The 21,458-nt window shown below is 39.3% G+C and overlaps 1 protein-coding gene and 1 pseudogene across 1 annotated transcript in view; both read right to left on the minus strand.

Moving 5' to 3' along the window:
• Positions 1–1,030, minus strand: part of LOC102822092 — a 3,839-nt pseudogene extending 2,809 nt beyond the window's left edge.
• The window catches only part of CCDC18 (coiled-coil domain containing 18), a 209,898-nt gene that overhangs the window by 154,501 nt on the left and 33,939 nt on the right, over positions 1–21,458 (minus strand). Inside the window, exons 3-4 of the mRNA XM_006831049.1 lie at positions 11,367–11,473; positions 7,871–7,999 (exon numbers count right to left, since the gene is read on the minus strand). Of these exons, the coding sequence (XP_006831112.1) occupies positions 7,871–7,999; positions 11,367–11,473 (236 nt within the window). The remainder of the gene's footprint in view (positions 1–7,870; positions 8,000–11,366; positions 11,474–21,458) is intronic.

A 21,458-nucleotide genomic window follows, 5' to 3' on the forward strand; every position in this document is an offset into this window, starting at 1 on the left:
TCAAGTGTGGCAACAGTAGTGAGGTTGGCCTAGGATTGGACATTGTTTCGTTCTGCTGTGCATAAGGTCGCTATGAGTCGGTTCTGACTTGATGGCACCTGACAACAACAATAAAGAGTAGGTTAACAAAGCTAAGGACTGAACTAACAACTTCTCTCTCTTTTTCCAAAACCACGAGTGTTTCATTCACCACAGCTCACAATGATCGAACCCTTTCAACTCTGTCTTGTAGATTACTTTGGTCATCATAGGGTTCCATTTTTTTAATGTGGTTTTGCAGTCCTATACATTCTGCTCACAAAATTCTCGTACCTGCTTAACTGAAATTTGTGCATTTTCCTGATATTTTTGGGTCACACAATCTTGTCTTTGTAAAATTTGAAAAAATCTATTACGTGCTGCATGGTATCTAGCAATGCACTTGTGCAAATCGTATGGCTTCACATTGAATGTATCTGTAAAATGTCTATGAAAATTTTTAGAACGGGTTTTAATATATTGTGTTACAACATATTTTGCAAAATGATACATCAGATGAACAAACTTCGGACCTCCAGGGGAATTAAATAATGAACCAACAACTTGAGGAAAGTTAACTCCACATTTACCAACAGACATAAAATGGGATGGAGTTACAGCCTCCAACAAAGGATTAATAGGTGGTTGTTTTATATATTTCCTTCAAGTCTGCCAGCTGATCTTTCGGAGAAAAAAGAGGCTTTCTGCTCAGAATTTTTTTTAACCATTCACAGCAATGTTTCCGAAATTCAGCATCACGTTTTTGGTCCTATGGAGGCCAGCAAAACTTGAAAACTCCCTTGGTAAGAGACTGATCCAGCGTTTGAAACAAAAAATAAGAAACTATTTGAAAGGCATCACAGTTCAACTTGTCAAACATGTTCTGTCCGAAGGGCATGAGTGACACAATCTTCCTGCAGGCAATGGTCGCCGAGCCATGCTCGAAGCTGAGCGCCTGCAGATACAACCAGAGATGCTCCTTCTCGAAGGAGGGAACCCCTGGAGAACTCATCCTTCGCGGTGAGCAGGCAGAGAGCAAAGAAAAAAGGGCGTACCTGAGCAACTCCAAACACCCGCAAGATCCCTCCCTAAAAAGGGCAGCCTGTGGGTGTGGCGACCCCTTCATTGCCACCAGGAGCAATTTCTACTCAAAATGCTGTAATGTCTCCAGAAAACAAGACCTCTAACTTGAAAACAATACAATTTATAATAGCCACCCAAAGGATGAAATAAACAGGAAGAAATCTAATCAGAGACACAAAGACCTAGTCAAAGAAAACTACAAAACACTACACAAGAAACCAAAAGAGATTTACAAAAATGGAAGAATATACCATGCTCATGGATAGGAAGACTTAACATTATGAAAATGTCAATACTACCCAAAGCAATCTACAAATATAATGCAATACTTACCCATATTCCAGCAACATTTTTTAGAGATGGGGGGGAAAATCACGAACTTTATATGGAAGGAAAAGAGACCTCGGATAAGCAAAGCAATACTCAAGAAAAAGAAAGTGGGAAACCTCTCATTTTCAGATTTCAAAACTTACTACATAGCTACAATGGTCAAAACAGCCTGATATTGGTACAATGAAAGTTACATAGAACAATGGAACAGAACTGAGAACCCAGAATTCAATCCATCCACATACAGTCAACTAATCGTTGACAAAGAGACAAAATACATTAAATGGGGAAGGGATAGTCTCTTCAACAAATGGTGCTGGCAAAACTGAAAACTGATTTGCAAACAAATGCAACAATACCCCTATCTCACACCATACACAAAAACTAGCTTAACATGGATTAAAGATCTAAATGTCAATCTCAGAACTATAAAGATCATCAGTGAAAAAATAGGGACAGATTTAAGGGCTTTAACACATGGCATACATACACTATCAAACATGGCAAAAACACACAAACAACAGAGAACAAAATAGATGACTGGGACATACTAAAAATTAGAAACTTATGTACATCAAAAGATTTCACCAAAAGAGTGAAAAAGGAGCCCACAGACTAGGTAAAAATTTTTTGCAATGACATATCAGACAAATGACTAATCTCTAAAATTTATAAGAAACTACAACTCATCTACAAGGTAAAGACAACCCAATTAAAAAACAGACACAGGATATGAACAGACACTCAACCAAGTAAGACATTCAGGTAGCCAACAAATACAAAGGAATGTTCACAATCATTAGTCATTGTTGTTGTTGTTAAGTGCTGTTGAGTCGGTTCAGACTCATAATGACCCTGTACAGGGTTTCTGGGGAGCAGCTGGTGAGTTTGAATCACCAACCCTGTGGTTCAAACTTATTTTGCAGTCCAGTGCATTAACACACAGTGCCACACTAAACAAGAATGTGATGTCATTTCATACCAACAGTTAACAGTGAAGTTCAAAACAGTAGAAGACAGCAAAGACTGGCAAGGGTGTGGAGAGACTGGTATCCTCCTACATTGCCAGTGGGACTGTAAAATGGCTCAACCACTTTGGAAAATGGTATGGCGCTTCTTCAGAAAGTTGAAAATAGAAATACCTTATGATCCAGCAATTCCTCTATCTGGTGCATATCCTCAAGAAATACGAGCCAGAATGTAAGTATATATATACACACCAATGTTCATCGCAGCACTGTTCACAACAACAAAAAGATGGAGACAGCCTAAGTGCCTATCAACGGAAGACTGGAAAAACAAACTTAGATATATACATACAATGGAATACTATGCTACCTTGAAGAATGCTGAAAAACACTGCAAAATATAGATGAAACTTGAGGACATAATGCTGAATGAAATCAGTCGGGCACAAAAGGACAAATACTGCATAAGACCATTATTGTAAGATTGCCACACTAAAAGAATAATACTTTGATGGTTACCAGGGGAGGGTAGGGTAAGTAACTCACAGGTTAAGGGATAGGCATATGATAACTCGGGTAATGTGAAAGGCAATAAATAGGAGGGCAATGCACAAGAAGAGGGAGGACATAGAGGAGAGAATGTTAGGGAAAGACTTGGGGAGGTATACAAGGATTAAATGGGATAATGGTAGATTATCCCAGTCTTGGAGCAACAGGGATGTATGATATAGGGATCGAGACATAGTCTGAATGGTTAAAGGAGGGGAAATAATGTTAAGGTGCTTGGCTGTTTTGTGGATATTGGGTTTCTCTGCCTACTGGAGTAATATAGACATTTAAGTGGGATAGATATAACTGATTGGATTATCTAAAAGGGGACTAGAATGTGTCCAGGGAAACAGGCTTCTTGTTAAACCTTTGTGGAGTATGGAGCCTGAGGTGGAATTCTGAACCCCACCCAGACAACCCAATTGAAAAGACATGCAGACCAACCCCCAATGGCTAGAGGAACAGAAGATACTTCTCGAAAATTGAAAAAAAGATGAACAAGGGGTAAGCAGATCGAGTTTGGCTGTGACAGTATCAAGCAAGCTGTCTGCCTTGGAGCCATCAAGGCAAGAAAAGTCAGCCCATCAGGGTAAACCCCTTAGAATTAAATTCAAAGGGAACACACAGGCTTGCATGCTCGCAGGTGACCATCCTGGTCAACATGTGAGTGGAATTGGGTGAAATGCAACAAAGACATGAGTTGACATTGGCCATGTTCCATAGACATGCAATGACCTTGCGATGAGAGACAGAAGTGGATGGGCTGGAAGGTTTAAAGTTCAGGGAGACGTGTGAACTCCCAAGGCCACGGGCACTGACCAAGCCACTGGGGGCCAGAGTTAAGACTGAAGCAGCCAGCCAGTCTGAAGTGGGGGAGGTGTGCAAGAACTCCCAAACTTGCAGATAGTACCCATTTGACCTAGTTTGGATGGCTTGCTGACCTAAATTTGATTGGATGAACATATAAACAAGGACATACAGGGAGCAAGTATAAATTGCTACAAACTGATTATGTGATGAAGCGTCCCAAAATTCCAACCAAAGAGGGAAGGATTCTTCATATCAAGGGTCAAGCATGCATCCTCAGTACACTAAGTTGAAAGGGACGGGCAACTTAGACTTCACTTTCATGAAGGTGCTTAGTGTCACAGAACAAGGGGACTAAGATAGAAACCCCACTGAACAGTTTCCCTCTTGTCCAGATGGGAATGGTGATATGGGGGATAGGATTTTATGATTCAACTGTGAGTAACTAATATCAGGCCTAATGGCAATTGTCACAACTATAAATGTAGAAGAGGTGTAACTAAAAGTGGGTAGTAGTTAATCTGTCATTTCAGGAACAGAGGACCTTAGGACTATCGAGAGGGAAGTACAAGAGAGGAACGAGGGATCTTAACAGAAAAGCAATGACAACAAAGATGGTGGCATAAGCAATGGTATAGAAAGACAGAGCAACAGAGGACTGACTATAGGTCTCTGAACTAAGAAAGGCAGTGTGCCTTCGGGCAGAGGGCTGGCTTGCAAAATATGCCCTTTGGATATTTAAACAAATATATACTATATTCCCATCATTTGTTTGTTGTACTGTGGTGGCTTATAAGTTGCTGTGATTCTGGAAGCTAATCCACCGGTATTTTAAACACCAGCAGGGTCACCCACAGTGGACAGGTTTCAGATGAGCTTCCAGATGAAGACAGACTACGAAAAAGAAGAGATGAACTAGTTCCGAATATTTAGTCACTGAAAACCTTGTGAATAGCAGAGAAACACTGTCAGATATAGTGCCGGAAAATGAGCCCCTCAGGTTGGAAGGCACTCAAAATGTGACTGGGGAAGAGTTGCCTCCTCAAAATAGAGTTGACCGTGATGATGCAAATGGAATAAAGCCTATGGGAGTAAAGGCCTCAAAACCTTCATTTGTTGATGGGGCACAACTCAAAATGAAGAGAAAAAGCTGTAAACATCCATTAATAATGGAAGCATGGAATATTCAAAGTTAGGAATCTAGGAAAATTAGAAATTGTCAAAAATGAAATGAAATGCATAAACATCGATATCTTAGGCATTAGGGAGCTAAAATGGACTGGTAATGGCCATTCTGAATCTGACAACCACATGGTTTATTATGCCAGGAATGACAAATTGAAGAGGAATGGTGATGCGTTCATTGTAAAAAAGAACATATCCAGATCAGTCATGAGGTCTAACACTGTCAGTGATAGGAAAATATCCATGAGCCTACAGGGAAGACCAGATAATACCACTAATATTCAAATTTACACACCAACAACTAAAGCAAGTGAAGATGAAATAGAACAATTCTACCAACTTCTTCAATCTGAAACTGAGCAAACATGCAATCAAGATGTATTGATCACTACTACTAATTGGAATGCAAAGGTTGGTAGCAAAGAGGAAGGATCAGTAGTTGGAAAACACGGCCGTGGTGTTAAAAATTATGCTGGAGATCACATGATAGAATTCTGTAAAATCAATGATTTGTTCATTTCAAATATCTTGTTTAAACAGCATAAGAGACGAATATACACAAGGACCTCACCAGACGGAATACACAGAAATCAAATTGACTACATCTGTGGAAAGAGACCATGGAAAAGCTCTATATCATCAATCAAAACAAGTCTACGAGAGCCAAAATATAACCTTGAATATATCCCACCTGAATTAGAGATCATCTGAAGAACAGATTTGATACATTAAAGACTGAAGACCAGAAGACTTGTGGGATGATATAAAAACATCATACATGAAGAAAGAAAAAAGTCATTAAGAAGACAAGAAAGAAAGAAAAGATCAAAATGGATGTCAAAAGAGACACTGCAACTTGCTCTCCAGCACAGAGATGCTAAAGCAAATGGAAGAAATGAAGAGATACAAGAGCGGAACAGAAAATTTGAAAGGTCAGCTTGAGAAGACAAAGCAAAATATTATAACAAAATTTGCAAAGATCTGGAGTTAGAAAACCAAAAAGGAAGAACACGCTCAGCATTTCTCAAGCTGGAGTAACTGAAGGAAAAATTCAAGCCTTGAGTTTCCTTATTGAAGGATTCTCTGGGCAAATTACTGAATGATGAAGAAAGCATCAAAAGAAGATGAAGGAATACACAGAGTCACTGTACCAAAAGGACATGGTTGATGTTCAACCGTTTCATGAGGTAGCATATGATCATGAGCCAATGATACTGAAGGAAGAAGTCCAAGGTGCATTGAAGAAATTGTCAAAGAACAAGGCACCAGGAATTGATGGAATAAAAATTGAAATCTTTCAAGAAAGTGAGGTGGCACTGGAGGCACTCACTCACCTATGCCAAGAAATTTGAAAGACAACTATCTGGCTGACTTATTGGAAGAGATTCATATTTGTGCCCATTCCAAAGAGAGGTGACCCAACGGAATGCAGAAATCATCGGACAGTATCTTTGATATCCCATGCGAGTCAAGTTTTACTAAAGGTAATACAAAAATGGCTGAAACCATACACTGACAGAGAATTTCCTGAAGTTCAAGCCAAACTGAGAAGAGGATGTGGAACGAGGAATATCATTGGTGACATCAGATGGATCTTGGCTGAAAACAGAGAATACCAGAAAGATATTTACCTGTACTTTATTGACTACGCAAAGGCTTTCGATTGTGTGGATTATGACAAACTATGGACAACACTGTGAAGCATGAGTATTCCAGAACACTTAATTGTGCTCATGAAGAAACTGTATATAGACCAAGAGGCAGCTGTTCAAACAGAACAAGAGAACACCGAATGGTTTAAAATTAGGAAAGGTGCAACAGGGTTGTATTCTTTCACCACACTTATTCAATCTGTATCCTGAGCAAATAATACGAGAAGGTGGGTTCTATGAAGAAAAATGTGGCATCAGGATTGGAGGAAGACTCATTAACCTGCGATATGCAGATGATACAACCTTGCTTGCTGAAAGTGGAGACGACTTAAAATATTTGCTGATGAAGATCAAAGAGCACAGTCTTTGGTATGGGTTGCATCTCAATGTCAAGAAAACAAAAATTCTCACCACTGGACCAATAAACAACATTATTATCAATTGAGAAAAGATTGAAGTTGTCAAAGACTTTATTTTGCTAGCACCAACCATCAATACCCATGGAAGCAGCAGTGAAGAAATCAAACGATATATTGCATTAGGCAAATCTACTGCACAAGACCTCTTTAAAGTGTTGAAGAGCAAATATGTCAGCTTGAGGACTAAGGTGCATCTGACCTAAGCCATAGTAATTTCAATAGCCTTATATGCATGCAAAAGTTGGACAGTAAATAAGGAAGACAATAGAAGAACTGATGCATCTGAGTTATCGTACTGAGGAGAATAGTGAAACTTCCATGGAGTGCCAAAAAGACAAACCAATCTATGTTGGAAGAAGTACAGCCAGAGTGGTCCTTGGAGGCCAGGATGGCCAGACTTTGTCTCTCATACTTCAGACATATTATCAGGAGGGACCAGTCACTGGAGGAGGATATCATGTTTGATAAAGTGGAGAGTCAGAGAAAAAGAGGAAGGCCCCTACTGGCACAGTGGCAGCAGTGTTAAGCTCAGTCATATCAACGATTGTGAGGTTGGCCCAGGACCAGGCAGTGTTGAGTTCTACTATGCATAAGGTAGCTCGGTACTGACTCAATGGCACCTAAAAACAATAACATTTGTTTTCAGTGTGGTATGTGCACATCAAAAAAAAAGGGGTCAATAGAGGTAAATACCATTAGGTGAAGGTGCATGGAGGAGACTGAAATAATCGCAATGATGTGCTGACTGTAAAATTTTTGATCTGTCCTATAAACCTTCATTCAATAAATTTACAATAAACAATTTTAAATCAATCAATGATTATTTAAAATAGGTAATATGCACTCCTCACCCACATACCTCTTTCCTTGTTTACTTTGCTCAAGTAAGTCCACCTTCAACTTTATACATTCTTCTTGGGACTTCTGCAAACTCTGTTCTTTTTCAATCACCATTTTTTGGCTCTGCTCTAATTTATCTTCTGCCTCTCTATAAAATAAATGACATTTTTCTCCCATGTAAACTACCACATAATTCACAATAAAACATTTTTTTAAAAATGACATTTTTAAAGCCTATTAAAGAGATTAAGGAACCCTGGTAGCACAGTGCATTAAAAGTTGGCCTGCTAACCAAAAGGTCAGCAGTTTAAACTCACCCAACTATCCAAGGGATAAAGATCAGTCTATCTGATCCCATAAAGATTTACAGTCTCAGAAACACTCTGGAGCAATTCTACTTAAGGACAACATTAAATTGGATCCAACTAGATATGTGGTAGGTGGATTAAAGAGATTATAATCAGGTATGCAAAATAAATCAATGAATTATGAGACACAAGTATATAACAAATGCAGAACAACTGTTATAGTTGTTGCTAAGTGCCATTGAGTTGGTTCCAACTCATAGCAACCCTGCATATGGTTTCCAAAGAGCCGTTGGACCTTGTGGTTAGCAGTTCAATGCTTATCCTATAGCACTACACCAGGACTACTACATAACAATTAGAGACAGAGAAAGGCATTGTACTCATCATTCATCAACTAAGAGTTTTTATACAGAAAATAGAATACTTCGGTGAAATGATAAATATATCTGAGTCATCAACTCACATGGTATTTCATGGTCAGATTCAAAAGTACTGCCATATAGTTCAGAAACTAGATAAAGATTATTATCACCACTACAACTACTCTGATATGCCTACTTAATGCAAAAAAGCAAAAACAAAAAATAAGAAACATAAATGGTGGAATGAATAGATGACATATTCTTTATTTAATGGAAAATCCAAGAAAATCAAAATGAAAAATTATTAGAATAAGAGACTGACAAACAGTCCAAATAAAGTATAACAATAGTATACAAAAATCTGTAGCTTTCCTATATACTAGTAATGAACAGAATGTGGGAAATTCACAATAACCCAAAATAAGAAATATCTAGGAATAAGCTTAAAATAAGATATGTATTACAAAGATTACAAAACTCTGATGGACATGAAAGACAACAGTGTGCACCAGAACCACACTTGTTAAAACACAGATTACTGGTTCCCATTCCTCAACTTTTCTGATTCAGCAAGTCTTAATGAATGGGACATGAAAATGGTGCATTTCTAGTAAGTTCCCAGATGATAATGCTGGTCTTTTGAGAACCAATCAAATTGATTGACATGCTATTTAGTATGCATATATTTTCCTGTTTATGCAAAGAGGAGAAGAATATAAAGTGTCTGATTCCTTGTATTTTATTTCTTGAACACCTACAGAAGCACTGAGTATATAATGCTATGCTGTTGTTGTTATGCGCCATCGAGTTGATTCCGACTCATAGCGACCTAGTATAGGGTTTCTGAGACTTTTAAATCTCCTTGGGAGCAGAAAAAGCCACTCTTTCTCCTGCAGAGTGCTGGCTGGCTCGAACTGCAGACCTTGTGGTTTGTGGTCTGTGCTAACTGTAGTATACTTTCCATTCCATTTTCTTTTAGGTTACTTTTTCTTCAGCCTTTAAAGACTCACATCTTCACATGGGCTGTGAGGTCATGGAGAAGCATTTGCAAGTCTAAATTAGAATGGGGGTATTCTTTCCCTTCAGACTTCATGAGAATGACTCCTGATCACCTTGCTGTGAATGGCATCATGCACATAATTAATAAAGCATCATATACACCTTGGGAAGCACGTATGCATAGAAGACACTCGCTTTGGAAAAGTCTCTGATGGCTGCAGACTCCATTATGTTCTGAATTGCAAATGTCTTAATGAATCAGGCTAATGACCTCAAAGTCAGCAGTTCGAAACTACCAGCTGTTTCGCAGGAGAAAGATGAGGCTTTCTGCTCCTATAAAGATTTACAGCCTCAGAAACCCTGTGCAGGGTCACTATGAGTCAGAAGCCACTCCACCACGATACTTAACAACAACAATGGTCATTAGGCCTGTAGAGGGCGCAGTTCGGTCAGTGAAAAGGTTGCACATGGTTGCAGCCCTTTTTGGCACAACTGTTGTTCCTCCTATCCTGTGTCATCTTGGAAGTAAGGATGCGAAAGAGATTAATTCATTAATAAAACACATGTACATGAGAATTTCAGTGTAGATTTATTCATTTTTAGCACCATATATTTATTACATGCAGCTTGAAGTGAAACGGAGTTATGAAGAATCAAAAGCAGCACTTCATGTCAGTTAGATCCAACTAGTTCTAAGACAACTGGGGGAGTGTGATGTCTCCAAATAATAACCACTGGACTACAAACCCCAAGGTCCACAGTTTGAGCCCACTTCATCTTTCTCCCACCTCATCTTTCTCTGTGAGAAAACCTATACAGGATCGCTATGAGTCGGAACTGACTCGACAGCACTTAACAACAACAAGACAACTGTGTACTTTTAGGCCACTACAGATTTACTGGACTCCTAGTGTAGCACTGTTGGATCAGCAATGGACTGTGAACCACAAGTCAGCAGCTGAAACCCACCAAATGCTCCTTGGAAATCCGATACAAAGTTGTTATGAATCAGAAATGACTCAACAGCACTTAACAACAACAACAGATTTACTGGGGTAGAATAGTTGACAAGATTTATCAAGATATAATTAAAACCAGAAGTAGGAAATTTAAAAGTTTAAGTTATAAAGAGCATTCATAAAGATAATGTTCTATATCTTCATTTGAGTAATAGTATTAGGGGTTTTTAAATCTTGCAAACAGTCATCTAAAATACAACTATTGGTCTCTACTAATCTGGGTCAAAAGAGAATGAAGGAAACTAAAGACTCAAAGAGGACACTAGTCCACAGGACTAATGACTCACATGAACCATGGTCTCTTCCACCCTGAGACCAGAAAAACTAGATGTACCAACAGTTATGACCAGAGACACAATAAAAAGTCTAAGATAGAATGGGAGAAAAATGTAGAACAAAACTCAAATTCCTAAAAAGACCAGACCATTGAACTGATAAGAGACTATCAACAACCCCAAAACTATCAGCTTTTGAACTTGTAACTGAAGCTATTTCTCAAGATCACTTTGCAGTCAAATAATAGATTGGTTATAAAATAATTATTACCTATGAGTAAGGTACTCAAACAATCAACTAAATGACTAAACAGCTACTATTTACTCAAAAGCAAAGATGAAACAGCCAGGAGGAAAAGGGAGGTCGTGGATCAATGGAAGTAGAACAAACATACTAGAAATAATGAGAATGGTGACATACTGCTAAAATTGCAAACAATGTTATGGAACAATTTATATACAAATTATTAAGTGTGAACCCAATTTTCTGTGTAACTCCTCACCTGAAACCTAATTTTAAAACTTTTTCAAGTTATAAAAAAGCATAGATACCTCAAAACTTTATCTTGGGCTGAAACTTCAGCTTCCAAATTTATAATCTGTTCTTCTAAGATTGGGACATTGGCTGCCTGTTGTTGAGCAGACTCAAGTATAGCCACCTAAAATTTAAAAAAAAAAAAAAAAAAAGAGAACATTTACTTTCAGAAAATAACTTAATCTACTTTGTCCTTGGTTTCCTTTACAGTCAAATGAAGAGGTTTAAATAGGACTCCCTAATCACTGATTAAGAGCAGAGTTCATCCTAGCTATTCATCTGACAAACATTTATATGGGCATGTCATCATTACAATTTAAGTCTTAGCATCTAAGCTCCTGTTATTACCCTCACTTTAATATCTGGAATAACTGGCTAACTGTGAAAAAAAGATAAACTTTCCATGAACTAAAGATTCTACTATAATACCAAATTACTAAACAAAATTAATAAAATACTTTTTGATACCTTTTATAACGTAAAAGCCTCATTTTAGGATATATTCTTATGAGAGAATACATAAAAGCAAAGTAATCTGACAACCTGGAAGACAAAGAGCTTTTTTATCAGGGTGAGACTCCACAACCTAAATATTATAGAAGAGCTTACCAATAAGAGAAGTAATTTTTGATGATGATGCTTATATATATATATATAAAACTAAGAAGCTCTGGTAGCGTAGTGGTTACGAATCGGGCTGCAAATCTTAAGGTCAGCAGTTTGAAACTACCAGCTGTTCTGCGGGAGACAGATGAAGCTTTCTGCTCCTGTAAAGATTTACAGCCTCAGAAACCCTGTACAGGGTCATTGTGAGTCGGAACTGACTCCACGGCACATAACAACAATAACAATATATAAAACTTAAAGGAATGAGAGGTAATGGAGGCCATGGTGGGTTCCAAGATAGAAAAACCAGAGATACAAGTCAAAGTCTTATTGTGGTTGTTAAGTGCCATGGAATTGTTTCCAACTCAGAGCCTCTACAGTTTCTGCATAGTAATGGCTAGTAGGTTTGAACCGTAAACCTTGTACTTATCAGGCCAGTCAGTGCTTATCCTACAGTGCCACACCAGGACTCTATAGACAATCCTTTTGCTATTCCCAAACACCAGCAGCCAGGTGCCTGACTACTAGGAAAAACTATTGGTCTCTACTAATCTGGATCTAAAGAGAATGAAGGATGCTTGCCCAGAAAACATCAAGGCAAGTGGTCGGGTCCCCTCAGAGAAAACCCCCTTCCAAGACTTAAGACTCAATGGGAATACACGCTGTGATTGGTGACCACGCTCGACACCAATAAGGGGGAATGAGGGAAAAACAGCAATGAAGTGGTGAGCTAAGCCCTACAACGTTCAATAGACCTCTGCAAACCCGGGTGAAGACCTGGTTGGCCAGCAGTGTGGCAAGACCTGGGGACTCTTGGGCCCAGAGTCAGTGACATAGCCACAGAGGACTAGAGTGGAGAGTGAAGCGTCCAGCTGATAAGAAGAAAGGGCATATGCATAAGAACACCCACACTTGCGGATGGTGCCTACTTGTCCTGGCTTCGATGACTGGATGATCAAAGCTCAAACGGAGGTGAAAAGAAGAGGAAAGAAAAAAAAAAATTCTCATACAATTTAATGAACTTGACCTACACCTATGGATGCATACTCAACCTTGGAACAACAGGGTTCTGGGATACAGGGATCTAGGTATAGCTTGAAGAGGGGAAATAATACTAAAATCCTTGACTGCCTTATGAATATTAGTTTCCCTTTCCTACTATTGTAAAATAGACACGTGAGTGGGATAGAAAGGAACATTAGGAAACATGACTACAGAAAACTCGTAAGCCTGCCTTCAGCCAATAACTGATTGGAATACCTGAACTGTTATCATGACTAATCGTGACTGTCACACTTGTAAAGGTAGAAGTTTTGTAACAAAAAAAAGGGAAGTGGTTAATCTTACAGTCCAGAAACAGAGGACCCTAGGACCATTAAGAACACATAAGCAGAGTGTGGGACCTTATCCAGAGACGCAGCAGCACCAGAGATGGAGGCAGAGATAGGGGCATGGAGAGGAGGAGTGGCTGAAGACTCTAGAATCATCAACTAAGAAGAGAAGGGCTAAAAACTGGTGGCCAGGAGCAGACTTGCAGAATGTGTCCTTTGGAGATGTAAAAAGTGGATAGAGAGAAATACTTTTTAACTCACGGTATATGGGGGGATTATAATCAATGTAATGAAACAATTTATGTGAATGGTTGAATGTGAAACTGATGATGTGCCCTGTAAACTTTCACTTAATCCACAATACAAGCCTTAAATTAAAAAAAAAAAAGTTTACCTTTACATTTGCAACATTCAAAATCAATCCTGATAGCGATTATTCACTATTGAACCACAAGAGTCTTATCCCCATCTCCTTTCACCAGTCCTATCAAGACAGGATGGAAACCACTCAGTAAATATCCTACCTTCCCCTGCACCCTCTGAAACTAATCTCCCACTTGAAAATTTATAAGACAGTCACTTCATACCTCGTTGCTCCCCCCACCCCTCAGTTTTGGGTAGCTAATGTCTAAGTTGCCCATCCTTGTCAACCCTGTATACAGAGGGGGTGGGGATGATCCCTACTATAAAGATTTGTTCCCTCTTTTAAGCTACTACATCCATAAGTATAAGTCAAGTTCATCAAATTGTAGCAGATTACACTCTTTTTCCTCTTTCTTCCTCTAGTAGAGTTCTGATCATCCAGTCATCAAAACTAGGTCAAATGGGTACTATCTGCAAGTATGGGCGTTCTAGTGCATCTACCGTCACTTCACATCAGTTGGATGTTTTGCTGTCTGCTCTAGTCCTCTGTGACTATGTCCCTGTCCATGGGCTCAGGAGTCCCCAGGTCTCACTATACTGCTGGCCACCCAGGTCACAATCCAGGCTGACATAAGTCTATTGAACATGGTCAACTTAGCTCACAGCTTCATTGCTGTTTTTCCCCATTTCCCTTTATCGGTAGACCAACATGGTCATCAGCAAGATTATATGCCTGGTCGTGTATTCCCTTTGAGTTCTGGTCTTGGGGGTATAGTAGTCTTTTATGGTTTTCAAAACAGGTATTTGAAATGAACATATCAATAGTTTTGCAGAATTCTATCATGCAATCAATCTCCAGCATCATTTCTATCACCAAGGCAATATTTTCAACTTACTGATCCTACCTCTTTGCTTCCAACCTTTGCATTCCAATAGCCAGTGATTATCAATACATCTTGATTGCATGTTTGCTCAATTTCAGACTTAAGAAGTTGGAAGAATTCTTAAATTTCATCCTCACTGGCACGAGTGGTCTAGTGAATAATAGTGGTATTAACTGGGCTTCCCTGGAGGCACATGGGTATTATCCTATCACAGACAATGTTGTACCTCATGACAGATCTTGATATATTCTTTTTGACAATTAATGTGATGCCAATTCTCTTCAATTTGTCAAAACTGGCATAATAAACTGTGATTTTCAGATTCACAATGGCCAATACCAGTCTATTTCAGTTCACTATGGCCTAGGATATTGATATTAATCCATTTTCATTTCTGTCTTTTAATGTTTATTTTTATTCTAAAATACAGCAATAACTTATACATTAAATCTTGGACAGTTCATATTTACTAATGTAAATTTCCTTTTACTCTCGGAGCTATGTGATGTGCTTGACCTGTAGAACACGCCATTTTGGCTAGTTTTTCAGGGAAGGGGTACAGTCAGGGCTTATTTTGATTCCTGGTTTTCTTGAGCTCATCTTCTTGCTAGAAAACCTCTCTCTTGTGGCACTAATTTGCACATTAGCATCATTCACTAGTTTGGGAACTGGCAAGGTTTTCTTTTAGACACTTTGCACATTGCTGGTGAAACTTATTTAGAATAGTTATTGTTGTTAGATGCCATGGAGTCAGTACCGACTCATAATGACCTACGCACAGCAGAATGAAACACTACCAGGTTCTGCGCCAGTCTCACAATTGTTGCTAGATTGAGCCCATTGCTGCTGCTCCTGTGTGTATCCACCTCACTGGGGACCTTCCTCTTGTTCACTGACCCTCCACTTTACAAGCATGATGAAAGACAAAATCTAGTCATCATGACTTCCAAGGAGTTTTCTGGCTATACTTCTGCCAAGACTGATTTCTTTGCTCTTCTGGAAATCCATGGTACTTGCAATATTCTCCTCCAACGCCAGAACTCAAATACATTGATTCTTCTATAGTGTTCTTTATTCATTGTCCAGCATTCATTTCATTTTTGACAATTTCCAATTTTCCTAGATTCATACTATATACATACCTTCCATGTTCCAATTATTAACGGATGTTTACAACTTTTTCTCTTCATTTTGCGTTGTGCACCATCAGCAAATGAAGGTCCCGAGGGCTTTACTCCCACAGGCTTTACTCCATTTGTGTCATCACAGTCAGTTCTACTTTAAGGAGGCAGCTCTTCCCCAGTCGCATTTTGCATGCCTTCCAACCTGAGGGCTGATTTTCCGGCACTATACTTGACAGTGTTTCTCTGTTATACATAAGGTTTTCAGTGACTAATATTTGGAAGTAGTTCATCTCTTCTTCTTCCTAGTCTGTTTTTGACTGGAAGCTCATCGGAAATCTGTCCACTGTTGGTGACCCTGCTGGTACTTAAGATACCGGTGACACAGCTTTCAGAATTACAACAACATACAAGTCACCACAATATAACAAACTCACGGACAAGTGGTGGCATAATCTACTACGCCACAAGAACTTATCAGATCAGGGCCGGCTGTGGCCATTTGGTTTTAATTGGAAACTGTCTCTTTAAATTTCAGGGAGATCTGTGCGCATGCGTAGTAGAACCTCTGAGAGTGGGGCTAGGGTGCCCACTAGCTCAGGCACCCCTATAGTCACCAGAATGGAGGTGTGCAGATAGCAAGGGACCAATGAACAGATACCAATAGAAAAGAATATCCACACCTTTATCTCAGCGGTTCTGCCAGGCATCTGTGGCCACTCCGATCCTTCCCCCTACGTGGTCTCACCCAAGATGGCGGCTCCTGGAGCAGCCAACCATCTCGGACTAGAAAGCAATAGATTTCTTGCTTCTGCCTCAAATTCCCCCAACTGTGAGCCTTCCAACATTCTAAATATTCCTTTATATGTGGTTCAGAGTTCGGGGACCATCCTCTGAGCCTGCTTGGTCGGATAGTGTGTGTTGTTGTTGGCGGAGCTCCTTTACTGCACCCAATCCGCCATCTTGTTTGTTTTAGGACTTCCATCTTAATGTGTTCCATTTCTTTTTTGACAACTTCCAATTTTCCTATATTCATATTTCATACATTCCATGTTTTCATTAACAATAGATGTTTGCAGTTGTTTCTCTTCATTTTGAATTGTGTCCTGAAAGCTTTATTCCATTCACATCATCATGTTCCACTCTACTTTTAAGAGGCAGTTCTTTCTTTCCCAGTCATATTTTGAGTGCCCTCTAATTGAAGGGCTCATCTTCTGTACTGTATCTGACAATGTTCTACTGCTATTTATAAGATTTTTCAGTGGCAAACATTCAGAGTAGTTCATTTTCTAATCTATCTTAAGCAAGAAGGAGACTGATGGTGAACACCTGACCAGGCACAGCCTGACCATCTTGTGAGCAGCTTTGGCAGCGGAGATTCCCAAGTGCAACAAGAAAAGTTGTGATTTCTTCTTTTTCCCCATGTTCCATTAGGCCGGAGGTGTGGCCAAGTCCTACACTCATCCATTCTCAGTGCAGACCCTGATCTGTGCCATGTGGTTGGGAACCAAGCCAGTGTGAGTTGGGGGCTGGCTATACCACTTTGGTGTGTGGTTTTGGTACATGGATTCAGGTGGGCTCAACTCCACATCTACAAAACTCACAGTGCCACCAGACCAGCATTTAACCAGTTACCGTACCTTCAGCTTTCCTGTGGTCTTAACAGATATGAAATGAGTTATATCAAGGGTCCCCATGAAGCACTTCTGGATTCAGTGTGCTGAACATAGATCACACTGAGGCCAATAGGAAGTCATTCTAGGGTCAGGAACTATAATGTCACATCCCTTTCACAATTACCTCGTGAGCTCCTTGAATTATAGGAGCTCACCTTCTAGGGTCAACAACTGCACTATTTGTTTTTACCAATGTCCCAAATATGAAAGACAATTTCAGTTCACACTAAGAAACAAGAATGAACGGCTCAAACAAATGACAAAGATGCATAGTCAGAAATCATTTCTGAGGGAAAAACAGAAAAAGGATTCAAAAGAATGATATTTTGGTACTTTCAAAGGATTCATTGAAAGATAACAGAAAGTAAGAAGAGCACAGAAAAAACTTTATAAGAATTCAGGACAACACTACAAGAACAAACGGCCAAATAAATGCAAATTCTGAAACAACACAAAACCTGCAATTCAAAATCCAGAAGATTAATACTAAGATTTCAGAAATGAACAATATGTTGAAAGAACAAAGGAAAAGATCTGAAGCAATGGTAGGCCGGATTAGTGAATACGATGATAAATCTCTCAGTACTAGTATGCTCCAAGAACAATCAGAAAACATAATGAAAAAGTCCAAAGAAAGCCTAAGGGTTATGTAGGATACCATGAAGAGAAACAACTTACTAGAGGATTGGAATTCTGTAACAAAAAATAACAATAAAGAGCACAGAGAAAATTGCCCAAGAGGTGTTGGAAGAAAACTTCCCTAACATCATGAAAGACAAGAAGATAAGCATATATGAAGCTGAACAAACTCCAATCAGAATAGATCCCAAAAGAAAATCACCATAATATATCATAATCAGCCTCTCCAAAATAAAACACAGGGTAAGAATCCTGAGAGAAACTCAGAAAAAACGAAAAGCTACTTACAAAAGATAACCAGTAAGACTAAGCTCTGATTTCTCAGCAGAAACGATGTAGGCAAGAAGGCCACAGGATGACATATACAAAACTTTGAAAGAAAAAAATTGAGTACCAAGAATCATATAGCCAGCAAAGCTGTCCCTCAAAAACAATGGTGAAATTAGGGCATTTCCTGAGAAACAGATCAACTTTGTGAAAAATTCTAAAGGACTGAGAACCAACAACAGCAGGCAACAACCTGCGATTACCAGAGAAAACACCACCACCCAGAACTCAATTCAGATACAGAAGTATTTAAAGTAAAACAAACTTACAAGACTGAAAACAGGGAAGCAGAGATATTAATTAGTGCACAATGAATTCAATTACAAAGCAAAAAGAGGAAATAGTGTAGTTACAGAACTTTTTTTTTTTTTTTTAAGGTTTTTATTGTGGATTGAGTGAACGTTTACAGTGCAGATCATCAATTTTACATTCAATGAATCATACACCTTGTTTCATTACAATGAGTATAATCCCCTCCATGTGCCATCAATTAACAGTATTTCTCTCTATTCACTTTAACTTTTGTTAAAAACAAAAACAAAAAAAGACTCAAGTATATATAATAATTTATACCTCCAAAGGGCACATTCTGCAAGTTTGCCTCCTGGCCACCAGCTCTTAGTCCCTCAATTCCCATGAATCTAGAGTCCTCAGCTGCTCCCACTCCACATGACCCCATCTCTCACTCCATCTCTGGAATCACTGCTTCTCTGGATAAGGTCCTGCATTCTGCTTGTGCTCTTCTCCCTTGATGGTCCTAGGGTCCCTCTGTTTCTGGACTGTTAAGATTAACCACTCCCCTATTTTTGTTACAAAACTTCTACCTTTACAATTGGGAGACTCACAATTAGTCATGATAATAATTATTCACTATTGAATCATAAGAATCTTATCCCCATCTCTTTTCACCAGACCTACCTAGACAAGATGAAAACTATTCAGTGGAGACTCTTTCTTTCCTTCCATACTCTTAAACTCCCTCTTGAAACCTTTTTGAAAGCCAGTCACTTCATGCCTTTATCACCACCTCATTTTAGGTAGCCAATGTCTAAGTTGCTCGTCATATCTACCCTGTGTAGAGAGGGGATAGCACTGATACTTGATGTGAAGACCCCTTCCATCTCTCTTGGAGTTACTACCTCTATGAGTATAGATCAGGTTCATCAAATTGTAACAATTTATCCTTGTTTCTTTTATTTAAAAAAACTTTTTTTTGTTAACCTCCTATGGTCAAATTCTGATTATCAGGCCATCAAGGCAAGGTCAAATGGATACTGTCTGCAAGTTTGCCTGTTCTTGTGCACCTCCCCTCACTTCATATCAGCTGTATGCTTAACTCTCTGCTCTAGCCCTCTGTGGCTATGTTCTTGTCCACAGGCTCAAGTGTCCTCAGGTCTCACCACACTCTGGACCAACCAGGCCTGCATCTTCTCTCTCTCATCTCCAGGTTAACAGGAGTCAATGGACTGTGGTTGAACTCAGCCTATTTCTTCATTGCTGCCTTTCCCCCTCTTCCACTCACCAGTAGACCAACATGGTTGCCAACAAGCATACATGCCTGTTTATGTTTTCCCTTTGAATTTCAGTCTTAGAGAGGAGTTTATCCTGAAGGAACTTGATTGCTTGCCTATGGCTTCCCAGCTAACCACTTGCTGACATTTTTGTTTTCAGTTTTTCCTGATAATCTTGCTCAGAAGATGTATCTTCTGTCACTGTAGCTGTTCCAGGCTGGGTGGCTTGTCCTTTCTAATGGGAATGTCCCACCTCATAAGGTTCTGGATGTGACTCAGGATTCCACCTAAGGTTCTATACTCTGCAAAGGCTTTGTAGGAGGCCTATTTCACTGGGCAAGTTCTAGAACCCCTTTTACGTATTCCAGTCAATTATAGGCTGAAGACGGGCTTAAAAGTTTTCTGTAATCATGTTTCCCAACATTCCTTTCTATTCCACTCAAGTGTCTATTTTATAACAGTACGCAAGGGAAACCAATATTCATAAGGCAGTCAAGCTTCTATTATTTCCCCTCTTCAAATTATGCCTAGATGCCTGTGTCACAAAGCCGTGTTGTTCCAACATTGAGCATGCAACACTATTTACCTCTGTCCCACTAAGGCCATGCAAACCTGTCTCAGTGTTCCCCTATCTATCTTGTTCTTCCACTTCCTCCCCCTTCTTGTATTTCCCTCCCCAACACCCAAACTAAACCCCGCACCTCGACCCCACTGTTGTTTGGTTACCATATATTCCATTAATTCATCCCTCCATTTAAGACAGTCTATTTTATCCTGTAATCTACCTGACCTTCTCACCACCTGGATCTCTGTTCCTCTGTGTTTATCTTCTTTCACATTGTGATTGTTCTGATCACAGACTGACCTCTCAGATCCTCTGTTCTTGTAATTTTATTCTGTTCTTGTCTCTTCCATTTGTCAACTGAGTTCAGGGTGATGCAGCCACATACATCATTCTCTGGTTGTTGTCTGTTCATGTTCGTTTTCAGTCCACAGAACTCCCTTTAGGATGTTTCTCACAGCAGGGTTGCTTTGGCAAAATCCCACAGCTTCTGTTTATCCTGGAATGTTTTGATTACACCTTCTTATTTGATTGACAGCTTTGCTGGGTGGATTATTCTTTGTTGGCAGTTTTTTTTTCTTTCAGGGTTTTATATATGTCTACCTATTGCCTTCTTTCCTGCACGGTTGCTGGTGAGAGATTGAGCTTAATCTAATTTCTTTGCCTTTGTATGTTACACTTCTCTTTTCCCTAGCTGCTTTCAGGATTCTATCCTATCTTTGATTTTGGAGAACTTGATTATTATATGTCTTGGTGATTGTCTTTTAGGGTCTATTCTTTCTGGGGTTCACTGAGCTTCTTGAGTGCTTATCTTTCTGCTTTTCAGGATGTGAGGGAAATTTTCTTCCAGAAGCTCTTCAACTGTCTCTTCTGTGGACTTGTGTAATTCTTCCTGTTCCAGAATGCCAATATTTCATAACTTACTCCTCTTCAGGTTGTCCAACATGAATCTTAGGTCTTTTTCAGAATTTTTAATCCTTTTTTCTGCTTGTTCTTCTATCTTAGCAGTGTTGAGAGATTTATCTTCTAGCTCACTAGTTCTGGCTTCTATCTCTTCAATTCTACTCCTTTGCCCTTTCAGTGTATTGT

Source organism: Chrysochloris asiatica, unplaced genomic scaffold, assembly GCF_000296735.1.
Source record: "Chrysochloris asiatica unplaced genomic scaffold, ChrAsi1.0 scaffold00002, whole genome shotgun sequence".
NCBI lineage: Eukaryota > Metazoa > Chordata > Mammalia > Afrosoricida > Chrysochloridae > Chrysochloris > Chrysochloris asiatica.